At 65.7% G+C, this 18,354-nt stretch overlaps 1 protein-coding gene across 2 annotated transcripts in view; it reads left to right on the top strand.

Moving 5' to 3' along the window:
• The first annotated feature begins 145 nt into the window (after positions 1-145).
• The window catches only part of TBC1D16 (TBC1 domain family member 16), a 57,321-nt gene continuing 39,112 nt past the window's right edge, over positions 146-18,354 (top strand). The window contains exons 1-3 of one of the 2 annotated variants that reach the window (XM_036412221.2): positions 146-245; positions 8,358-8,588; positions 9,795-10,344. In XM_036412221.2, the coding sequence (XP_036268114.1) occupies positions 8,417-8,588; positions 9,795-10,344 (722 nt within the window). In that variant the 5' untranslated portion in view covers positions 146-245; positions 8,358-8,416. Of the gene's footprint in view, positions 246-7,790; positions 7,918-8,357; positions 8,589-9,794; positions 10,345-18,354 lie in introns of those variants that run through there. The other variant, XM_045572177.1, reaches the window with a different exon arrangement.

The following is an 18,354-nucleotide window of genomic DNA, read 5'->3' as shown; positions in this document are numbered from 1 at the left end:
GGCCGGGGGGGGTGGGGCGGACTGGGAGCCGGTGGGGCCGGGGACGGGGATCGGGTGGGGCCGGGAGCCGGGCTGGGACCCGGTGGAGCCGGGAGGGGCCGGGGGCGGGGACCGGGAGGGGCCGGGGCGGGCCGGAGGCCGGGCCTGGTCGCACGTCCCCGCCCCGCCGGCCTCACTGGCGGCGGCGGAGGCGGCGGCGGCGGCGCCCGGAGCCAGCGCGGATCCGGCCCCGCCGTGGGACCCGGGTGGGTATCGGGGCGCGGCCTGGGCTGCGGGGACGGGCGCGGGGGCCGGCGGCGCCCCTGGGCGGGGATGGGGGGGACGCGTGGGCTGCGGCCGCGCCGGGAGTGACCGGGCTGGGGCCGCAGCCTCGGTGGGTGCGGGGCCGGCGGCGTGCAGGCACCCGGACCACGCGGGGGACTTGCTGGGACCCCCTCTGCGGCGATCGGGGGCGCCCGGGCGTGATCGGGAGGCTCGCTCCCCCTCTGTCTGCAGCCGCGGCGGGGAACTTGCGGTCTTTGTCTGGCCGGATGGTCCGGCTCGCGATGAGAAGTTGGAGGGGCCGCTGCTCGCCCACACGGACCCCCCAAGTGTGCTGTGTCCCCGCCGGCGCCCTGGCATTCCGGGGGCCCGGCGCGAGGTCTGGGCCAGAGCCGGTGCCAGGAAACTCACTTCCTTCAGGCCACGCTCTGCCCCCTCGTCCTTGACTTTAAAATAAGAAAGAAAAAAGAATAGAAAAGAGGAGAAGGAGAAACATAGGCAATTTGCTAAATATAGCCGGAACCTGCCAGGAGCCGGTGGCTCTGGAAGCCCCGTTGTTCCCGCGGCGGCAGCCGGTGTCACACGTGGCAGCATCTCGGTGGGGAATAGACCAGAAGCCCAACTAGTCTTCGGCCCCGGTGACACCGGCTGGCTCTGCCGCCTCCTGCGTGCGGGAGGAGGGCCCGGCCAGACCTCCCTGCGCACCTGCCCAACCCCGGAGGCCGCAGTGTCTCCCGTGGCACCCGGCCGTCTGCGCTCCCAGGCGGACCAGAGGTCGGGGTGGGTTTCCCTCCCGCGCCTGCCCTCCCGCTCCTGCCACCGCCGAGTGGAGAAGTTTTAAAAATCCGTGTGTTCATCTCAGAAACTCCCCGTTAGAAACATCCACACGTCACTGCTGGTGCGACTCAAACCACGGCCGCTTCGCAAAGAAAAAGTCACAGCCGCCCAAGTTCACCGCCGGGCCGGCCCGCCAGCACCTGCCAGCCGCTGGGTGTCTGTGGTGAGCAGGGCCTCAGAATGGCGCGAAAGGAAGGCCTCATCCGTGACTTTCCAAATCCTCCGGCCATGAGGTGGTCGTGGAACCAGCTTCTGGTCTCCACGCTCGAGTTCACGCACCCACAAAACACGCCGTCGGGGGGGGGGGGGTGCCCCCTTCGCAGACGGGGACACGGAGGCTCAGGGAAGTGACTTCCCCATTCGTGCAGCTGGGAGGGACCCAACTTGGGGCCTCCCGCTGGCAATGCCCCGTCACTCACACCGACGCCCTCCCTGCCGCCCTTGCTCAGACACTAAGGCCTGGCTCACTCTGCCAGCTGGTTCACCAGGATGCAAGGGCCTGGGGGCCAACCCCACGTCACTCAGGGGCTGCGCCCCGCAGAGACAGCCTGGGGTTCGCACAGCCCGCCCCCACCGCGCTGGCCTCGGCCAGACCTGGGAGTGCGGGCTGTGCTTAGGAGCGGGGCCTCGGGAGCAGACCTCTGGGCTCAGTCCCAGCCCGGTGCTCGGAGCTGCCAATGCCCCTGGCCTTGGTTCCTCTGGAAGTGGATAAACCACCTGCCTCAGAGGCCTGCTGCTCCATTATCTAGTGCCTGGCGGGCGCTAAGGGCTTGTTGCTATTTATTATTATTATTATTATTATTATTGTGAGTGGCCATCGATGGCTTTTTCACTGGCAACTCGATGGGCAGGAACATTTTGGTTTTGCTGCCCGATGCTTTGTGCCGGGGAATTCGCCGTTTAGGGTTCTTTACACTCATCTTTGTCACCGCGCAGGGGCTGGGGGGCGGGGCCCCTGCTGGCTGTGCCAGGAAGGGGGCAGCCGGGTTGCCTGGCAACACACATCTTCAACCCGGAGTTCACCTTGTCTACCCAGCCCGCTGAGAGACCCGGATTTTGCTCACTGGCCGGAACCCTCTTTTGTGAGATTAGCTGCTCAGCTCCCCGCGGTGCTGGGAGGCTGCGCCTGAGGTGAAACAATGGCAGCGGCGTTCTCGGTTCTCCTGGTTCCGGGAGGGTCCTCGGAGTAACCTTGTTGCATTCCCAGCTTCATTGTAACTGTAACACTGGCTGCACTCTGGGGGAGCTTCATTGTTGGCAAAAGCAGCCGCTGGAAAAGGGAGCTTTGTTACAGGTCATTTCTCTTAAAGTCGCAGAACCTAGCTGGGTGTTCAGTGGGACTTACTGCATTCGAAGTCTGTCCTGCCCCAAACCCGGGAAACGGCAGGAAATCTCTCCCCACGCCCTTTGGAGGTTTTGTATATAATGGATGTCAGAGAGGATGGGAGAGGGAGATAGAAACATCCATGATGAGAGAATCATGGCCCGGCTGCCTCCTGCACGCCCCCCACTGGGGATGGAGCTCACAACCCGGGCCCATGCCCTGACGGGGAATCAAACCCTGACCTCCTGGTTCTTGGGTTGACACTCAGACGTGGGTCAGAGGTGGCGTTTTATGCTGTCGGCCACCTGGGCGACCTGTGGCCACGTGGTCTTGTCTCTAACACTCCCGCCTGGTGAGCTGCCTGGCAGCCGACATCCGGTGTGAAACGGGCCTTTGGTCATGGACAGAAAAGAGGGGCGGCCGCCGGAGACCGGCTCCAGGTCTGACCCGGAAGCTGAGTGGACGGGGGACAGACAGGTGAGGGCACACCGGGAGACCCCTCCCCTCACCCCCACCTGTGGTGCCTTTGCCTCGAGCCTGGGGTGGCAGGCCGTCCGGGCGTTTAAGGGGTGTATCGTCCCGGTGGGCGTGGCCCGGCTGGTGGGACCATCGTCCCATACACCACAGGGGCAGTTTAATCTCCGTCAGGGCATGTACCCAGGTTTCCGGTTCCATCCCCCGGCAGGCATGTTCAGGAGACAAGTGATCGATGTTTCTCTCTCACTCTCTCTCCCTTCTTCTCTATTTTTAAAAATATATTTTATTGATTTTGTACAGAGAGGAAGGGAGAGAGAGAGTTAGAAACATCGATGAGAGTCATCGATCAGCCGCCTCTTGCACACCCCCCACTGGGGATATGCCCGCAACCAAGGTACATGCCCTTGACCGGAATCAAACCCGGGACCCTTCAGTCCCCAAGCCGACGGTCTATCCATTGAGCCAAACCGGTTTCGGCTCTTCTCTATTTTTAAAAATCTATGTTTTTATTTCAGAGCGGAAAGGAGAGGGAGAGAGAAACAGCAGTGATGAGAGAGAATCACTGATCGGCCGCCTCCACCCGCACGCCCTGCACTGCGGAGTGAGCCCGTGCGGCCTGACCCGGAAGTGAACGTTACCCCGCTGGTTCCTAGGCCGACGCTCAGCCACGCCGGACGGTGTGGTTCCTCCCTTCCTCTCTCTAAAATCAATTTATTGAGTAACGCAGGGCATGGAGGGTGGGAGAGGGACCTTCCGGAGAGCCGCCGGCCCGGCCGCTGAGCCCACCAGGGTGGCCACGTGGCAGCCGGCCACGGGTGTGCCTGAGCTGGCGCCCACTCGCTCGCCCGCTTTTCCCCACGTGGTGACCCTGAACTCAGGGGTCGGATAACAGTCCCCGGAGACCTCGGGGCCGGGAGGGAGCAGGTGCTGTGGGAGGGACGGTCCGTGTGGGTGCCCGGCTCTGTTTACTGTGGCATCGCCTAGCGGCTCTGTGGGCAGGCCTGGGAGGGCAAAGCAGGCGAACCGGTTTCTGCCGGCCACATGCCTGTTGCGGCCAGGCCGGAGGAGCGTCACCTGTGGGCTTCCCCGACACGTCCCCCGAGCGCCCAGTGCCCCCTCGCCCCCTCCCCGCCCCCCCGCAGCCCAGCCGGCGGGATGGTGCGGCAGCGGCCAGGTGGGTGGTGGCTGCCGCCCCGGGGGGGGGGGGGGGGGGACCGCGTGTCTCCGACCGCGTGCCGAGGCAGGGCGCGGCCGGAGGGGAGTCGGGGCTCCGAGGCCCGGGCTGTCCTCTCTCTGCTCTTCCTGGGGAGGGTCGGGAAGAGACTGCCCTTAGCGCCTGCCTGCTTCCTGTTGGCGGTTAACGGGGCTGCTTCTTCCAGGACAGGAAGCCCGTGTGGCCGAGGGGCCGCCAGGACCGCGCTGCTGCGAGCCAGGAGCTGGCGTGGCTGTGCCGGCCAAGGCCAAGGGGGGGAGGGACCTGCTGCCAGGGACTGTCAGCCTCACGCTGCCCATGCTGCACCTGGGCCGCGGGTGGAACCGAGGCTCAGGCCCTGGGCTGGAGAGGCCCCGAGGATGAGGGCGGGAGTGACAGGAGCGTGATGTGAGTGTACGTGTGTGTGAGTATGTGAGTGTTTGAGTGTGTGGTGGAGTGTGTGTGTGTGTGTGTACGTGTGTGTGATGGAGTGTGTGTGTATGAATGTGTGTGTGTGTACGTGTGTGTATGTGAGTTTTTGAGTGTGTGTGTGTACGTGTGTGATGGAGTGTGTGTGTACGAATATGTGTGTGTGTGTGTACGTGTGTGTATGTGAGTTTTTGAGTGTGTGTGTGTGTGTGTTTGTGAGTGTGTGGGGTGGAATGTGTGTGTGAATGTGTGTGGTGGGGTATAAGTGTGTCTGAGTGTGTGTGTGCTGAGAGGAGGCCCAGCTGCTCCCTCCCTCCTATTACATAACAGCCTGCTGTGCAGTCTGTCCTGCCTGTTGCTCCCGGCTGCCCAGGGCTCAGTGTGGACCCACTGCCCTCCGAGGCCCTGAGCCGGCAGGCCTGGTCCTCATGCTTCAAACAGCGGGTGTGGTTATTGGCTGAGAGGGAGGGAGAGGGAGACAGAACAGTCAGTGATGGGAGAGAATCAGGGACCGGTGCCTCCCGCGCGCCCCCCACTGGAGACGGAGCCCGCCACCTGGGCCTGGGCCCTGACCAGGAACGGAACCATGACCTCCTGGTTCCGAGGTCAGCGCTCCACCCGGAGCCCGGCCGGCCGGCTCCTTTACGTGTTTTAAGTCGTTACCTGCTTGTCGTTGGCTTTGCACACCGCCCGTGCCCTGCTCCGGGCGGGTGCGCTGGCATTCTCTCCCGTCAGCAGAGCCCAGCTTTGTCTGGGCTGCAGGTGGCACCTGGGGCAGGTGAAAAAGGACCTTCCAGAGGCGGCTTATTCCGGGTGATTTTTGAAGCCTTTCCCTTCACGCTCAGGTGACTCCACTGTACAGACAGGCTTGAGGGCTGGAAAGAGGGGGGAGAGGGGGGAGGGGGTGCCTTGGACCTTGCGATCTGAAACCAGCAGCTGGGACGGCTCAGCCATTTTTAAATGAAAACGTGAAGCGGCAGCCCGGCTGGTTGGACTCAGGGCGCAGGCCCCCCTGGGGGGCGCACGAGGCAGCCGATCAGTGACTCCCTCTCCCCATGGACGTCTCCCTCTCCCTCTGCCTGCCTCTCTGAAACCAATAACGACACGTTTAACAGGTGCAGACGCTGGTGTGGGTGTAAGACATGGCTCGAACGCAGTGGAGGCGCGGGTCGCTCCTGCGGTCAGGGACCTGCTCGCTCCCGCCTCCCGCTCGGGGGGGGGGGGGGGGGTCTGTTGGCACAGAGCGCGGGGAGCCCTCAGCTGCCGTTCTGATTTCCGTTCTTCCTGGCTCGCTGCTGCGGCTTCTCGGATCCCTCGGGGGCGCTGGCTGTGTCTTCAGGGCCTGGCGGGCGGCAGAGGTTGTGCAGGGCCCTCCTGTCCTGGGTGAGGAGAGCCGCTCAGGCAGACACAGCTGGGCGGCCTGCTGGTGGACGCTCTGAGTCTGTGTCTGGGCACACAGCTTTCTGGTGGGGGGGAGGGGTCTCCTTGCTCCTGGCGACCCACAGGATCCCTGGTCCCCGAGGTCCTAGACCGCTCTGCTGGGGGCGAGCGAGAGCCACGTGAAGTCGTGCTTCTTGCCGGTTCAAGGACACAGGGAGGCCTCGGCCAGGCTGCAGGCTTTGCCGGGCCGCACGGCCGGCGGCTGCCCTCCGGCGCCCTTGCCCGCCTCCAGCTCCGTGCCCACTCCCCCGTCCATCCTCAGAAGCCCAGCCTCGTTGGCCTTTTTGGGTGCAAGCTTCCTGGTCTTTTAAAAATATATTTTTTATTCATTTCAAAGAGGGAAAGAGAGAGAGAGAGAGAAACATCGTGAGGAGCGAGAATCATGGATCGGCTGCCTCCTGCACGCCCCACACTGGGGGTGAGCCCTTAACTCAGGCCTGTGCCCTGACGGGGAATGGAACCGTGGCCTCCTGGTTCACAGGTCGATGCTCAACCACGGAGCCACACGCTGGACAAGCTTCCTGGTCTCAGCCCTCCCGGGAGGCAGGCAGCCCCTGCAGGGGTGGGGACAGGCGAGTGCCTGCAGCCGTGGCAGCCACGGAGTGGGGGAGGGCGGGGGAGTGAGTCAGGGAGGTGAGGTATCAGAAGTGGGGTGCGGTGCCAGGTGCAGGCCTCCCTCATTTCCTCGTCCACCACCCCAACCCGCCCCGGCCTCCCGCCTCCCGGCCGCCTTCCTCTCTGCGGCCTTTCCCGGTAAACGTTTGCTTTGAATTAGGGTTTTTGAAATATCAGAGATATCATTGAAAAGTAAAAGGATGGCATATAAGCCAGCGAGGATGGATCTTTGGTTTGGGAAGGGCAATACAAAGTGAAAAAGAAACCGCCAGGGAAAAGATCCCATCGGCTTGACTTCATAGAAGTTCAAGTTCCTCAAATAGATGATACTCTCAGAGGGCAAGCAACGATTAGGACGACACCTGCAGCCAAGGGTCAAGGTCTTTGCTATATAAAGAGTTCTCACCGATTAACAACAAGCCAGCAGCCCAGCAGAAACCCAGGCAGGCACCGCAACCAGCAGGCCTCAGCGCCAACTCGTGTCTCACATACACAGGACACCCTGTCAAGTGAACGGACCGCCCAGAAACCGCTCTGTGGTCCGGTGGGCACAGAGGTGAGCCTCCGGCCAGCTGGGCCTCCCGGAAGCCGGCGGGGGCTGTTCGCCAGGGCCGGCCGATCCTCGCTGAGGTTTGCTTTGCAGGGAAGGCGTGGGAGAGAGGGAAGCACACGGGCATTTTGGGGTTGAGTTCAGATATGGGTCATTTTTACACTTCTGAGCACATTGCATAACGTTTTGAAAAAGAGCTTAAAAAAACAAGGTCACGGAATCTCCGCTCCTTACGAGCTGGGGCTGGGAGCCAGGCTCCGTCGGGTGGAACCGGCTCCCGAGCAAACACGTGCATTTGAACACCAGGAGCCCCGCCGGCGGCTCGGGGCTGAGCTTTGACCCAGGAACCAGGAGGTCAGGGTTCGATTCCAGGTCAGAGCACAGGCCCGGTTTTGGGCTCCATCCCCAGTGGGGGGCGTGCAGGAGGCGGCCGGTCCATGACTCTCTCTCATCATAGATATTTCTCACACACACCCCCCCCGTCCTTCTCCCTTTCGCTCTGAGATCAATAAAAACATGTTTAAAACACACACACTAAATAAACACATAGGAAGGAATTGTCTGAGAGCAAATATCCGGCTGACTTTCTCAGATGCACAGTCGTCCGCGCTCCCCTAGGCTGCAGCCGGGCGGGCAGGGCTGTCCAGGTTGTGTGTGGGGGGGGGGGGGGGGGGCTGGAACTGGCTCTGGAGGACAAAGGTCTGCCCCGGGCCCTCCCGTCACTCAGTGTGGGCGGCCAGCTCTGCGGGGTGACAGGTGGCCGCCGGGCGCGGTGTGGCGGTCATACGGCAGGCACACAGCCGGAGTCACCGGGCCAGACCGAACCTCAGAGGCCAGGGATGCCGCGCCCTGTGGTGACCGCTACATGAGAACAGACGGGAGGCCCTCGGCCTGGAGTTGCCAGGGAGGCTCCTGGGGGGCGGCGGGCCTGGGGAGCGGCCCTGCCCAGGTGTCTGGCCAGTGGGTAAGCAGGGTGGCACGTGTCCCACCCAGGGGACACAGGCGCCGTCTGCACTTCTCCGGTTGTGCTGCTCGGTGGGGGGGTCAGGGATGAGCTCGCCATCCTGAGGGCACAGGTTGGCCCGGCCCCAGGGGGCAGTGCGGTGGAGACCCGCTGTGTGGCCTGGGCTGGCAGGACCCTCTCAGGAGCGAACCAGCCCAGTTTGGGGCTGACAGGCACCTGCCGAGTGCGGGGCCGTGGCCCCATGCATCCCCCCTCCCTCGCCCCCCAGGTAGGTGTGGACGTGCCCACGGGGCCCACGTGAGCGGAGGATGGGAACACCCCCCGGCGATGTCTCTGGGCCGCCTCCTCCGCCGGGCCTCCTCCAGAGCCTCGGACCTCCTGACCCTCGCCCCGGGGGGCGGGCCCCCCTCCGCCCTGGACGGGGAGATCCTCTACTCCAAGAACAACGTGTGTGTGCACCCGCCCGAGGGGCTGCAGGGGCTGGGGGAGCACCACCCAGGTGAGTGAGAGGGGAGGGGAGGGAGGTTTCAGGGGCTCTGGTGTCACTCCCCGCTTGTCTCACCCTCACCCTGAGGTCACCTGACCAGAGCTGGGGCCCCCTGGGACAGGTGTGTTGGGGCGGGCCGGGCCGGGCCGGGCCGGTCTGAGCGGGCTGCGTTCTGGGTGTGAACGAAAGCGCAGCACACGTGGCGGCAGCGCCGTGGCTGATCCTGCTGTGATGGCGGCGGGTCTGGGCCCTCCTCCCGGTCCCAGAGCCCCGGGACTGAGTGCGGGACAGCTGGTCCCCGTGCCCGGCTGGCGGGAGCCGCGTGGGCAGAGCCTGAGGGAGGTCCAGGCCCAGCGCCCACCCTACATGACCTCTCAGAACAGAGCCCGGGGCGGGGGGAGCCAGGAAGCCGGGGCTGGGGGTCTGGGAGGGGCGGGGGCGGGGCGGTAGGCCTGGGAATCAGGACACCTTGAAGTGGCAGGTGCTGCCGGGGGGAATGCCACTGTCCCCCCAAACTGAGAGTGAGGAGCCCAGAGAGGTGGCGCCGCTCCCAAAAGCTGCATAAAGACTAGGGTGCCCGCGCCGGCAGCTGGGTGCTGAGTGTCAGCCTAGGAGCCAGGAGGTCACAGTTCATTCCCGTCAGGGCACAGGCCCAGCTTGTGGCTCCATCCCCAGTCGGGGGCGTGCAGGGGGCAGCTGGTCCATGATTCCCTCTCCTCTTGGATGTTTCCATCTCTCTCTCCTCAGCAATCAGTAAGAAATATATTTTTTAAACGAAAAGAAAAACGATGCCGATAGGGCGGTGGCCAAATGAAGGAGCCCCCGGGGCAGCCCCCTCTGGAACCCTCCCTGTGTGGGGTCTGAGTCCTGCGTCCTCCCACAGGGATCCGGGAGCCCCGGGGCAGCCCCGGGCTTGAGGGGACCCAGGAGGACAGGGTGGCTCCGGCCGGAGGAGGGCTCGGTGGAGGAGAGCACAGGGCGGCTGCTGCTGGGCGGTGCTGCGGCTCCTCCCGGGCACTGAGCAGCCCTGCAGCCGGCACTCATCCCAGGCCTGGCGTCCCCATCCCTACCCTGCCTTCCCCCTCCCCCCACCCCCCGCGTCTCACTCAGGGCCGGGCTGTGCCAAGCTCCCAGCCCCACAGCCCGGTGTGCCTGGCAGGTGAGGCCGCTGTGCACGGCCCTCGCTCACCGCCGCCCTCGCTCGCCGCCCTCCCGCAGGCTACCTGTGCTTGTACATGGAGAAGGATGAGCTGCTGGGGGCCACCCTCATCCTCGCGTGGGTCCCCAACTCCCGGATCCAGCGGCAGGACGAGGAGGCGCTGCGCTACATCACCCCCGAGGGCTCCCCCGTGCACTCAGCACCCCGACCGCGGGGCCGGCGCACCCAGAGCTCCGGGGCCCCCAGCCGGGTCTCCCCCACGGAGCCGCGGCCGCCCCTGTCGCCCCGGGACGAGGACACCCTCCGGGGGGACGGGGAGAAGCTGGCCCGGGGCCTGGGGATGGACGGCGCCCTCCCGGCCTCGCAGCCGGCCCACAGCCCCTCCGGGACCCTGTCCGCCGGCAGCTCACAGGACGGGACGGAGGAGGGGCGGGAGCCGCAGCCCGAGGCGGGCGAGGAGGGCTCCATGGAGCTGTCGGCCGAGGGTCTGAGCAGGGACAGCTCCTTCGACTCCGACTCGGACGCCTTCTCCTCCCCCTGCTGCCTGTCGCCCGTGAGCGCCGCCCTGGTGGACAGCAGCGGCTCCGTGTTCCTGGAGGGCGAGAGCGGGTGAGTGTCCGGTCTGGGCCTGCGGCCACGCTGGGGGCCTGGGGTGTGTCGCCAGCCCCAGGGGATTAGCCTGCCGTGGGCCTGATGGGAGTGGTTGTCATGGAAACCGTACAGCATGCTTGGGGTGCTTGGGGCGCCCCAGAGGCGGGCGTGCACACGGCTCTTGGACAGCGGGCTTGTGCAAACCCAGCCCAGCCGGGGCCACCCCCGGCCAGAGGGCACCCAGCCAGTCCCCTGGCCACACTGGGTGGGAGCCCGCTGGGTGCACAAGGACTCGGGGTGATCGGGACCGGTGAGCCGGGCAGTCAGGGCGCGGTGCAGGGACACGGAACGCTATGCGCCTCAGCGGGAAGGAATTTGGGATTCATTCTGATATCAGCCCTCGATCAATCGCGCTCCATTGAAGCTCGAGGGTGCACTGATAACATGTTCCCACGTTGGCGGGAGGGGGGACCCATAAAGCGTGCTGAGCGGTGAGGTGATTCCACCTGAGGGCCCGGCTGGGAACGACGCGCCAGCCCCTGCCTGGGGCCTGCGGCGGGCCTTAGAGCGCCCCCTGGTGGTGCCGCACGGCAGCGCAGCCATACCTGCGGGCGCCCCGCAGCCCAGGGGCCTGCGGAGGGACAGGTGTCTGAGCTCTCGTCTCCACTGTGCTTAGAGGGGTGCCAGGCTGCCTGACGGTCCCGTGGCTGGTGGTCTGTGGCCGATGGTCCCGTGGCTGGTGGCTGACGGCCTGTGGCCGCGGTCTCAGTGGCAGGAGGAGGACCAGGGCCGGGCCTGCTCAGCTGCCTGGTTCCTTAGGAGCTTGGATTTGGGGATCCCGTTTCCTCTTCGCCAGGCGGGGGAGTAATGACAGTCTGTGGTTCCCCGAGAGCTCATGCCGGCGCCTCCTCCCTCCCGGCCTGGGTGCTCCTCGCCGGCGCGTGAGGGCCCCGGCCCCTTTCACAGCCCGAGCGCGGCTGTTCCCCAGTCCTCACGGCGATCCCGCCCGCGGGCGGTGACAGGCCAGAGGCCAGGCCGGGGGTGCTGGGAGCCCTCCGCGCACAGGGCGCCCGCCACCGTGACTGCTCCCCGCGTGGCACGTGCAGGGCCCGGGACTTCGCGGAGGCTGTGGTCGCGGCGGGCAGACGCGGGCCCTGGAGTCGGGGACTCGGTGTTTCCTCTTCATTTTAAACGCTTATTGTTGGTTTTAGAGGGAAACGCCGACGTGCTGCTCGCCTCATGCGCCCCTGCCGCCTCTGTATGTGCCGAGCGGGGCCACCGGGGCTCCCAGCCTGGGCGCGTGCGTGTGCGCATGCGCGTGCGTGCGTCTGTGCGTGTGCGCGTGTGTGTGCGTGCGTCTGTGCGTGTGCGCATGTGTGTGTGCGTGCGTCTGTGCGTGTGCGCGTGTGCATGTGTGCGCGTGCATGTGCGTGCGTCTGTGCGTGTGCGTGCGTGTGTGTTTCGTTCTAAAACGCACCTAACCGTTTTGCTGACGGGCCCGTTTTCAACAAGTCAGGGCCCTTCGTGTTTGCACCGTCACCTCAGTCAGTTCCAGAACTTTCTCAGCGCCCCCGAAGGAAGCCCTGCCCCACTCACGGCCACCCCGCCCGGCGCCAGCCCCCACCGGGCGCGTCCTGCCTCCGGGTCCCGGCAGGTGGCCTGTGTCCGGCTTCTTTCACTCGCGCCCCCCCCCCCCCCGTCTCCCCTCCCTCCTCAAGGCCCAGCCGGAGCGGCGTCAGGCTCCTTCCTGGCTGCGGTGCTCAGGGGGCCCTGCGCCGCTGCAGACGCCCCGCTGTCCTGAGAACGCGGGCAGCGTGTAAACCTGATGCCCAGGCTGCACCGCACCCGCCTGGAACCCGGATGGGTGGGGGAGGGCCCCGAAGGGCAGCGGCTGACCCAGGGGCTCCCAGTGTGCACAGTGAGAACCGTGCTGGGAGGGGCCCCGGGGAGGGGCGTGGCCTGCGGACACTGAGCACCCGGAGCTCCGCTGCTCCGGAGGGAAGTCCGGTTTCCCGGGAACCGGTCCCCAGAGGAGGGCGGGCCGGCTCACGGGGTCCCTCTAGTGGCAGAGCCGGGAACTGCGCGTGGAGGCTGAGCTGTGGCTGGAGATGGGAGGTGGGGACAGCGCCCCCATGGGAGAGCCCCGGGCATTGTGTTCCGTGGCAGGTGGATCCCAGCGGCAGGTGGTGACAGATGGCAGCGCCATTCCGGTGCGCCTGCGGGGGGAGCTGGCGGGGCCTGGTCTTAGATGGCGCCACCTCCAGGCATCCAGCGCCAGCAGGGATGCCAGGAGTCAGGCCTCACCGGGGACATACCCCCCCCCCCCGTGGCCCCAGCTCTGCCAGCAGCACTGGCTTCCGTGGCTCCTCCCACCGCGGCTTGGGTTGGGGGGCGGCGAGGTTGAACCCAGGCAAGATCATTTGTGCCTGTCCCAGGAGGCACGGTGCAGCCTCAGGGCCTCCGGGTGAGGATGTGGGACAGCAGGACCCCACCCCACCTGTGACCCCCTGTGGGTCCCCCCGCCCCGTGGCGCTTCCGCAGGCCCCCGGTGGGGTATTGTAAACGGACACGCAGCTTCTCCCCAAAAGCAGAAGGCCTCTGGGAACTGCTGCTGGGACCGGGTCTGGCGGCAGCCGCCCTGTGAGGCGTTCACCCCGGTGTTCATAACGGGGAATGAACCCAGCGCCCCTCCCGGCTCAGGGCTGAGCGGTGACCTCTGACCGGGAGGTCACGGGTGGATTCCCGGTCAGGGCACAGGCCAGGGCTGCGAGCCTCATCCCCAGTGGGTGGCGTGCAGGAGGCAGCTGCTCCATGACACTCTCATCACTGATGTTCCTCTCTCCCCCCCTCCCTCCCTCTCTGCCATCCATTAAAAAAATGTATTAAAAAAAAAAAAAAAGACCTCGACGTCCAGCAGAAGAGGACATACATGGCAGCTCAGTCCCCCTCAGCTCGGGGTTTGAACTGGGGCCCGTGGCCCCCCAATCTCATGCCACCTTGTGCGTGGGGGCTCCTGGGGGTGCATTTTTCTGAGGGCACACCATCCGCCTCCCCAAGGGCCTGTGACCCCGAGTTCAGTGCTGCCAGAGGGGAGAGCGAGCAGCCGCGGATGCACGCTGTGTCAGAAACGGCAGGCGGCCAATTACACACGTGTTCTTTTTTAAATCCGTCTTCATGACGTCACAGAGAAGGGAGGGGAGAGGGAAGCATCCATGATGGGAGAGAGCCACGGATCGGCCGCCTCCTGCACGCCCCGCTCTGGGGATCCAGCCCACAACCCGGGCCTGTGCCCTGACCGGGAATCAAACCGTGACCTTCTGTTCATAGGTTGATGCTCAACCACGGAGCCCCGCCAGCCCACATTCTATTAAAATCAGTTCTGCCGAAACCGGTGTGGCTCAGTGGACAGAGCATCGGCCTGCAGAATGAAGGGTCCCGGGTTCGATTCCGGCCAAGGGCATGCACCTTGGTTGCAGGCACATCCCCGGTGGAGGGTGTGCAGGAGGCAGCTGATCGATGTTTCTCTCTCATCGATGTTTCTAACTCTCTATCCCTCTCCCTTCCTCTCTGTAAAAAAATCAATAAAAAACACTTTTAAAAAATTAAAATCATTTAAAATCTGTGCTGAGACCTGATGTGTGGACACAGCCCGGGCAGCCCTGCCCAGCGGAGCTCACAGCTGTGGGCTTCGTGCCGCCGGCACCCCACCCAGCAGGACGGAGACCCGGGAGGGTGAGCTCCTGGGAGACTGTGAGCACCGGTGAACCCCGCGGAGACGGGATGGGGATGGGGGGAGATGTGCCCGAGGTGAGGGTCGAGTCCTCAGAATGACTTTTTTCTTTCTCAGTTTTCACAAGGTGCCCGGCGGTCAGGATATGGCTCCCAGGAAGGCCAGGCGGTCCCTGCACCCGCACACCGCCTGCTCCCCTCTCCTCTCCCTCCCCCACCCAATGCAGGAGCACCGGGGCAGGGAGCCTGCCAGGGCAGGCTAATGACCTGCCCTTGTCCCCCCAGGGCAGACAGCCTCCTCCCTCCCTCCTTCTCTCCCTTCCTCTGCCCCCCCCCCAGGCCCTTCAGGTCACCCTGCCTGCCGGAGGGTCCCCCAGGCGGCTGGGGCTTCAGCAGCTGAGGGGAGAGAGTGCCCCGCAGAGGGAGGCTGGGAACCCCAGGGCCGGGAAAGGGCGGGCGGGCGGTGCCCTGAAGCCGCACTGGCTCTCCTGGGCCCTCGGAGCCGCGGGGTCATTGCACCCGTGAGCCCCCCTGAGGGACTGGCCGCCCAGCCGCCCCGTCACCCGCATCCCCTCCGCTGTGCCCGCCCTGAGCCACGGCCTGCTTCCCCAGCAGCCCCTCCAGCTCCGGGGCTCCTGGCTGCATCCATCCATCTCAGCCTCGGTCTTCTCTGGCCCCGCCTCCGCCCTCACATCACTCTCCTCCAAGTTCATGTGCCCTTCTCCCTTTTCACACCCCTACACTCGTGTGTTCACGTGGCCCCACCCCCTTGTTCACATGACCATCTCACCTGTTCACGTGGCCCCGCCCCCTTGTTCACATGACCATCTCACCTGTTCACGTGGCCCCGCCCCACCTTGTTCACATCACCATCTCACCTGTTCACGTGGCCCCGCCCCCTTGTTCACATCACCATCTCACCTGTTCACATCCCCTTGTTCACGTGGGCCAACAAACCTGGAAATGCAGCCATAGTGACTGAGCAACTGAATTATTACTTTTCTTCTTCCTCACCGAACTCAAAAAAAGTTATTTTATTGATTTCAGAGAGGAAAGGAGAGGGAGGGAGAGAGAGAAACATGAGGGAGAATCCTGGTTCATAGGTCAGTGCTCACCCACTGAGCCATCCGGTCAGCACACATTTGGATTTTGAGAGCTGCCTGTGGGGGGCTTTCCGGGGGGCAGGGCCCAGGCAGCCGGGCCTGGAGGCAGGTGGGGCATCGTCTCCGGCACGTCAGGTTACCTCAGAGCCACAGGCAGCGGCCAGTGCGAGGGCCAGCGGCTGCCGGGGCCCCGCCAGCACGGGGGTGCGGGGGGCAGGCATGGGTGCCTCGCGGCTCTGCTCGGGGAGGGGCCGGTGTGGTGCCAGGCGCCCCCCAGGCCGGGCTGTGCCCCTGTGTCCTGGCTGGGGTCACGTTTGCGCCTCCCACTCAGGGGACAGAAACACGGGGCCTGGGAGGACCAGCCTCTGGGAGGAGCCCGGACCCACCGCCAGGGCCCGAGGGCGCCAGCAGGTCCCACCCCCCGGGTGGTGACACGGGTCCCCCAGCCTCAGGCTCCGGCGGTTTTGTGAGCCTTCCCGTGTCCCCAGCGCAGGGCAGCGGGCGGGGGCCCAGACACGGGTCCAGGTCCAGCTGCCGCCCGGGCGGCCGGGCTGTGAACGGGGCCTGAGGCGCCACGTGAGGCGGAGCCGTGGGGACTGTCCTCGCCCGAGACCACGGCAGGCACCCAGGTGGCTCAGGCCGTTCGGCCAGCTCCGCCTGAGCAAGCTGGCGTCCAGCGTCTCTCACGTTCTCTGGTCACCCCTCTCCTCCCGGTGCCCCCCTCTGTCCTGGGGGCAGGGCTTCTCAGAGGAGGTGGGAGTGTCTCCAGGCCCCCACGCCTCCGGCTCCAGGCAGGGCCTCGCGTGGCAGCAGGAGCCCCCCCCCCCTCCCCATGGAGGGAGGCAGCTCGGCCTCCCTCCCGAGAGGGGCTCCCATGGGTGTCAGACCGGCAAACGCAACTGCTGCCGCTCACAGACCACGGGGCCCCGGGGCCCCCGAGCAGCCCTGCGGGGGCCGGGGCCGGGGGCCACACAGGGAGCCCCGCGTTTGGCGTCACAGCCCCGGGGGTGGCCCGCGGGCTCTGGGGACCCCAGAGGCCCCTGTAGCTGCCTGAGCGGGGCCTGCAGAGGCCTCGGCTGTCGCAATGCAGCCAGCGGCTGACGAAACGGCCCTGCCTGCCTGGGACACACACACACACACGTGTGATGCAGCCGCAGCCCCGCGGTGCCCACACGGCACCTTCCGCTCCCGCAGCCCGGGCCCTGCCTGCGCTGTGCGGGGACAGAGGCCCCCAGGCCCTCCACCGACACAGGAACCCCATCCCTGCTTCAGGGACCCCGAGAGTGCCTCTCCCCAAGGCCCGGCCACACACCCCTCCAGCACCGACAGCGGGTGGCGAGCAGGGCTTCCGAGGCTGCAGGCAGCGGCCGGCCCCGGGGCGGGCACACCGCTCCTGTTCCCGCCTCGATTTTTCCTCCGTAAGGGGGGGCGGTGCCTGGGCCCCCAAGATGGCAGGAGACGAGGCCCTGAGGCCTGGGCCTGACGGGCGCACCCCCCCCTCCCCCATGCACCCTCGTCCCCAGGAGGAGACGCTGAGGCCAGCCCAGGGCTCCGGTGGGGCACCTCGCTCTTCAGCGTGCTGCCGGCCCCCCAGGGGCTGTGGGTATTTTTATTAATTTCAGGGAGGGAGGGGGAGAGAAACATCCGTGGTGAGAGGAAATCAGGGATCGGCTGCCTCCTGCACGCCCCACACTGGGGATGGAGCCCAAAACCAGGCCTGTGCCTGGCGGGGAATCGGACCCTGGCCCCTGGCTCAGAGGTCGACGCTCAGCCCTGCACCCCTCGGCCGGGCCAGAGCTGGATTCTTTCGGAGCAGGTCCTGCTGCCGGTGCCCACGGCAGGGCCAGCCGGCTCACACCCCGCGGCTCCCTGGGCCCAGGCCCCCGCCGATGCTTCCCGGGGTCCGTCTCCAGGTCCGGCCGGCGCGCCTGCCGACCCTCCACCTCCCCGGTGCCCGGTGCGCAGCCCGGTCTTGTCTTCGCCACGCCCCTGTGGCTGTGCTGACCCTGGCATGGCCCGAGGCCTCAGGGTGGCTGGCCCCCGGCCTGTAGTAACAGTAACAGAGCCCGCCCGCACGGCTCAGTGGTCAGTGCCGACTAATGCTCTCCCGACTCCTGAATCCGTGTGTGTATGACTGTGTGTGTGAGTGTGACCATGTGTGTGACCATGTGTGTGAGTGTACATGTCTGCATGTGAGTGCGCACAGTGCACGTGTGCACCTGTGCCCATGAGTGTGTGCATGTCTGTGTGCGTGTGTCGTATACGTGTTTGTGTGTTTGCTTTTATGTATGTGTGTGCATGCATATTGAGTGTGGTGTGGTGTTATTGCATGTACTGCGGCGAGTGTTCATGTGTGTGCGCACATGTACCCATGTATATTGTGCGTGTCGTGGCATGTCCGTGTGTGTGTGCGTGTGTGTGTGTGTTGTGGGACGTGTGTACAGGGCTGTGTTCGAAGCCAGGGCCTCCCTCAGTGAAAGCACAGAGAGCCCCTGGGCTCCAGCCACGGGGGCGGGGGCGGGGGAGGGCAAAGGTGCCACCCTCGCCCAGAGATCAGCGCTCATTCGCTCGGATGTTCCCCCTGGCACTCAGGGAGGTGCCACCCGCCACCACCTGGCTCCTGGGCGAGGGGCAGCTGCCCGTCTCTGTTCTTCCCAGAAGCCCGGCCCGGCCCCTTGGCCAGGACCCGCCACCTGGGGAGGCGCTGGGTGGCGGGTGCTCCCCAGCTCACCCTGAGGGAGACTCTGCGTTCACCCACACTCACTCTGGCAGGCACAGTCCCCAGGGGCGTGGAGGCGGGGAAGGGGGCTGGGGGGCATCCACCGGTGGCAGAGGCCACGCCACACACCCACCTGTGCCCCCCGCCAGCAGGGCTGCTCCCAGTGAGTTTACTTATTTATTTTAAAATATTTTTAAATTGCTTTCAGAGAGGAAGGAAGAGGGCGATAGAGACATCGATGATGAGAGAATCGCTGCACACCCCGCACTGGGGATGGAGCCCACACCCGGCGGTGCCCTGACCGGGAATCGAGCCATGACCGCCTGGTCATCGGTCGGCACTGACCACTGAGCCGTGCGGGCGGGGACTGGAACCGTCTGCGGGGCCGCTGTGTGCTGAGAGCGGCAGGTTTCGCTGTGTCTGTGTGGCCTGGCCTTTGGCGGCTGGAGTGGTTGGTCAGGAGCCAAATTTCTTCCT

Source organism: Pipistrellus kuhlii, unplaced genomic scaffold, assembly GCF_014108245.1.
Source record: "Pipistrellus kuhlii isolate mPipKuh1 unplaced genomic scaffold, mPipKuh1.p scaffold_m20_p_44, whole genome shotgun sequence".
NCBI classification, from domain to species: Eukaryota; Metazoa; Chordata; class Mammalia; order Chiroptera; family Vespertilionidae; genus Pipistrellus; species Pipistrellus kuhlii.
The sequence above is the reverse complement of the archived record's forward strand: the minus strand, read 5'-3'. Positions and strand labels throughout refer to the sequence as shown.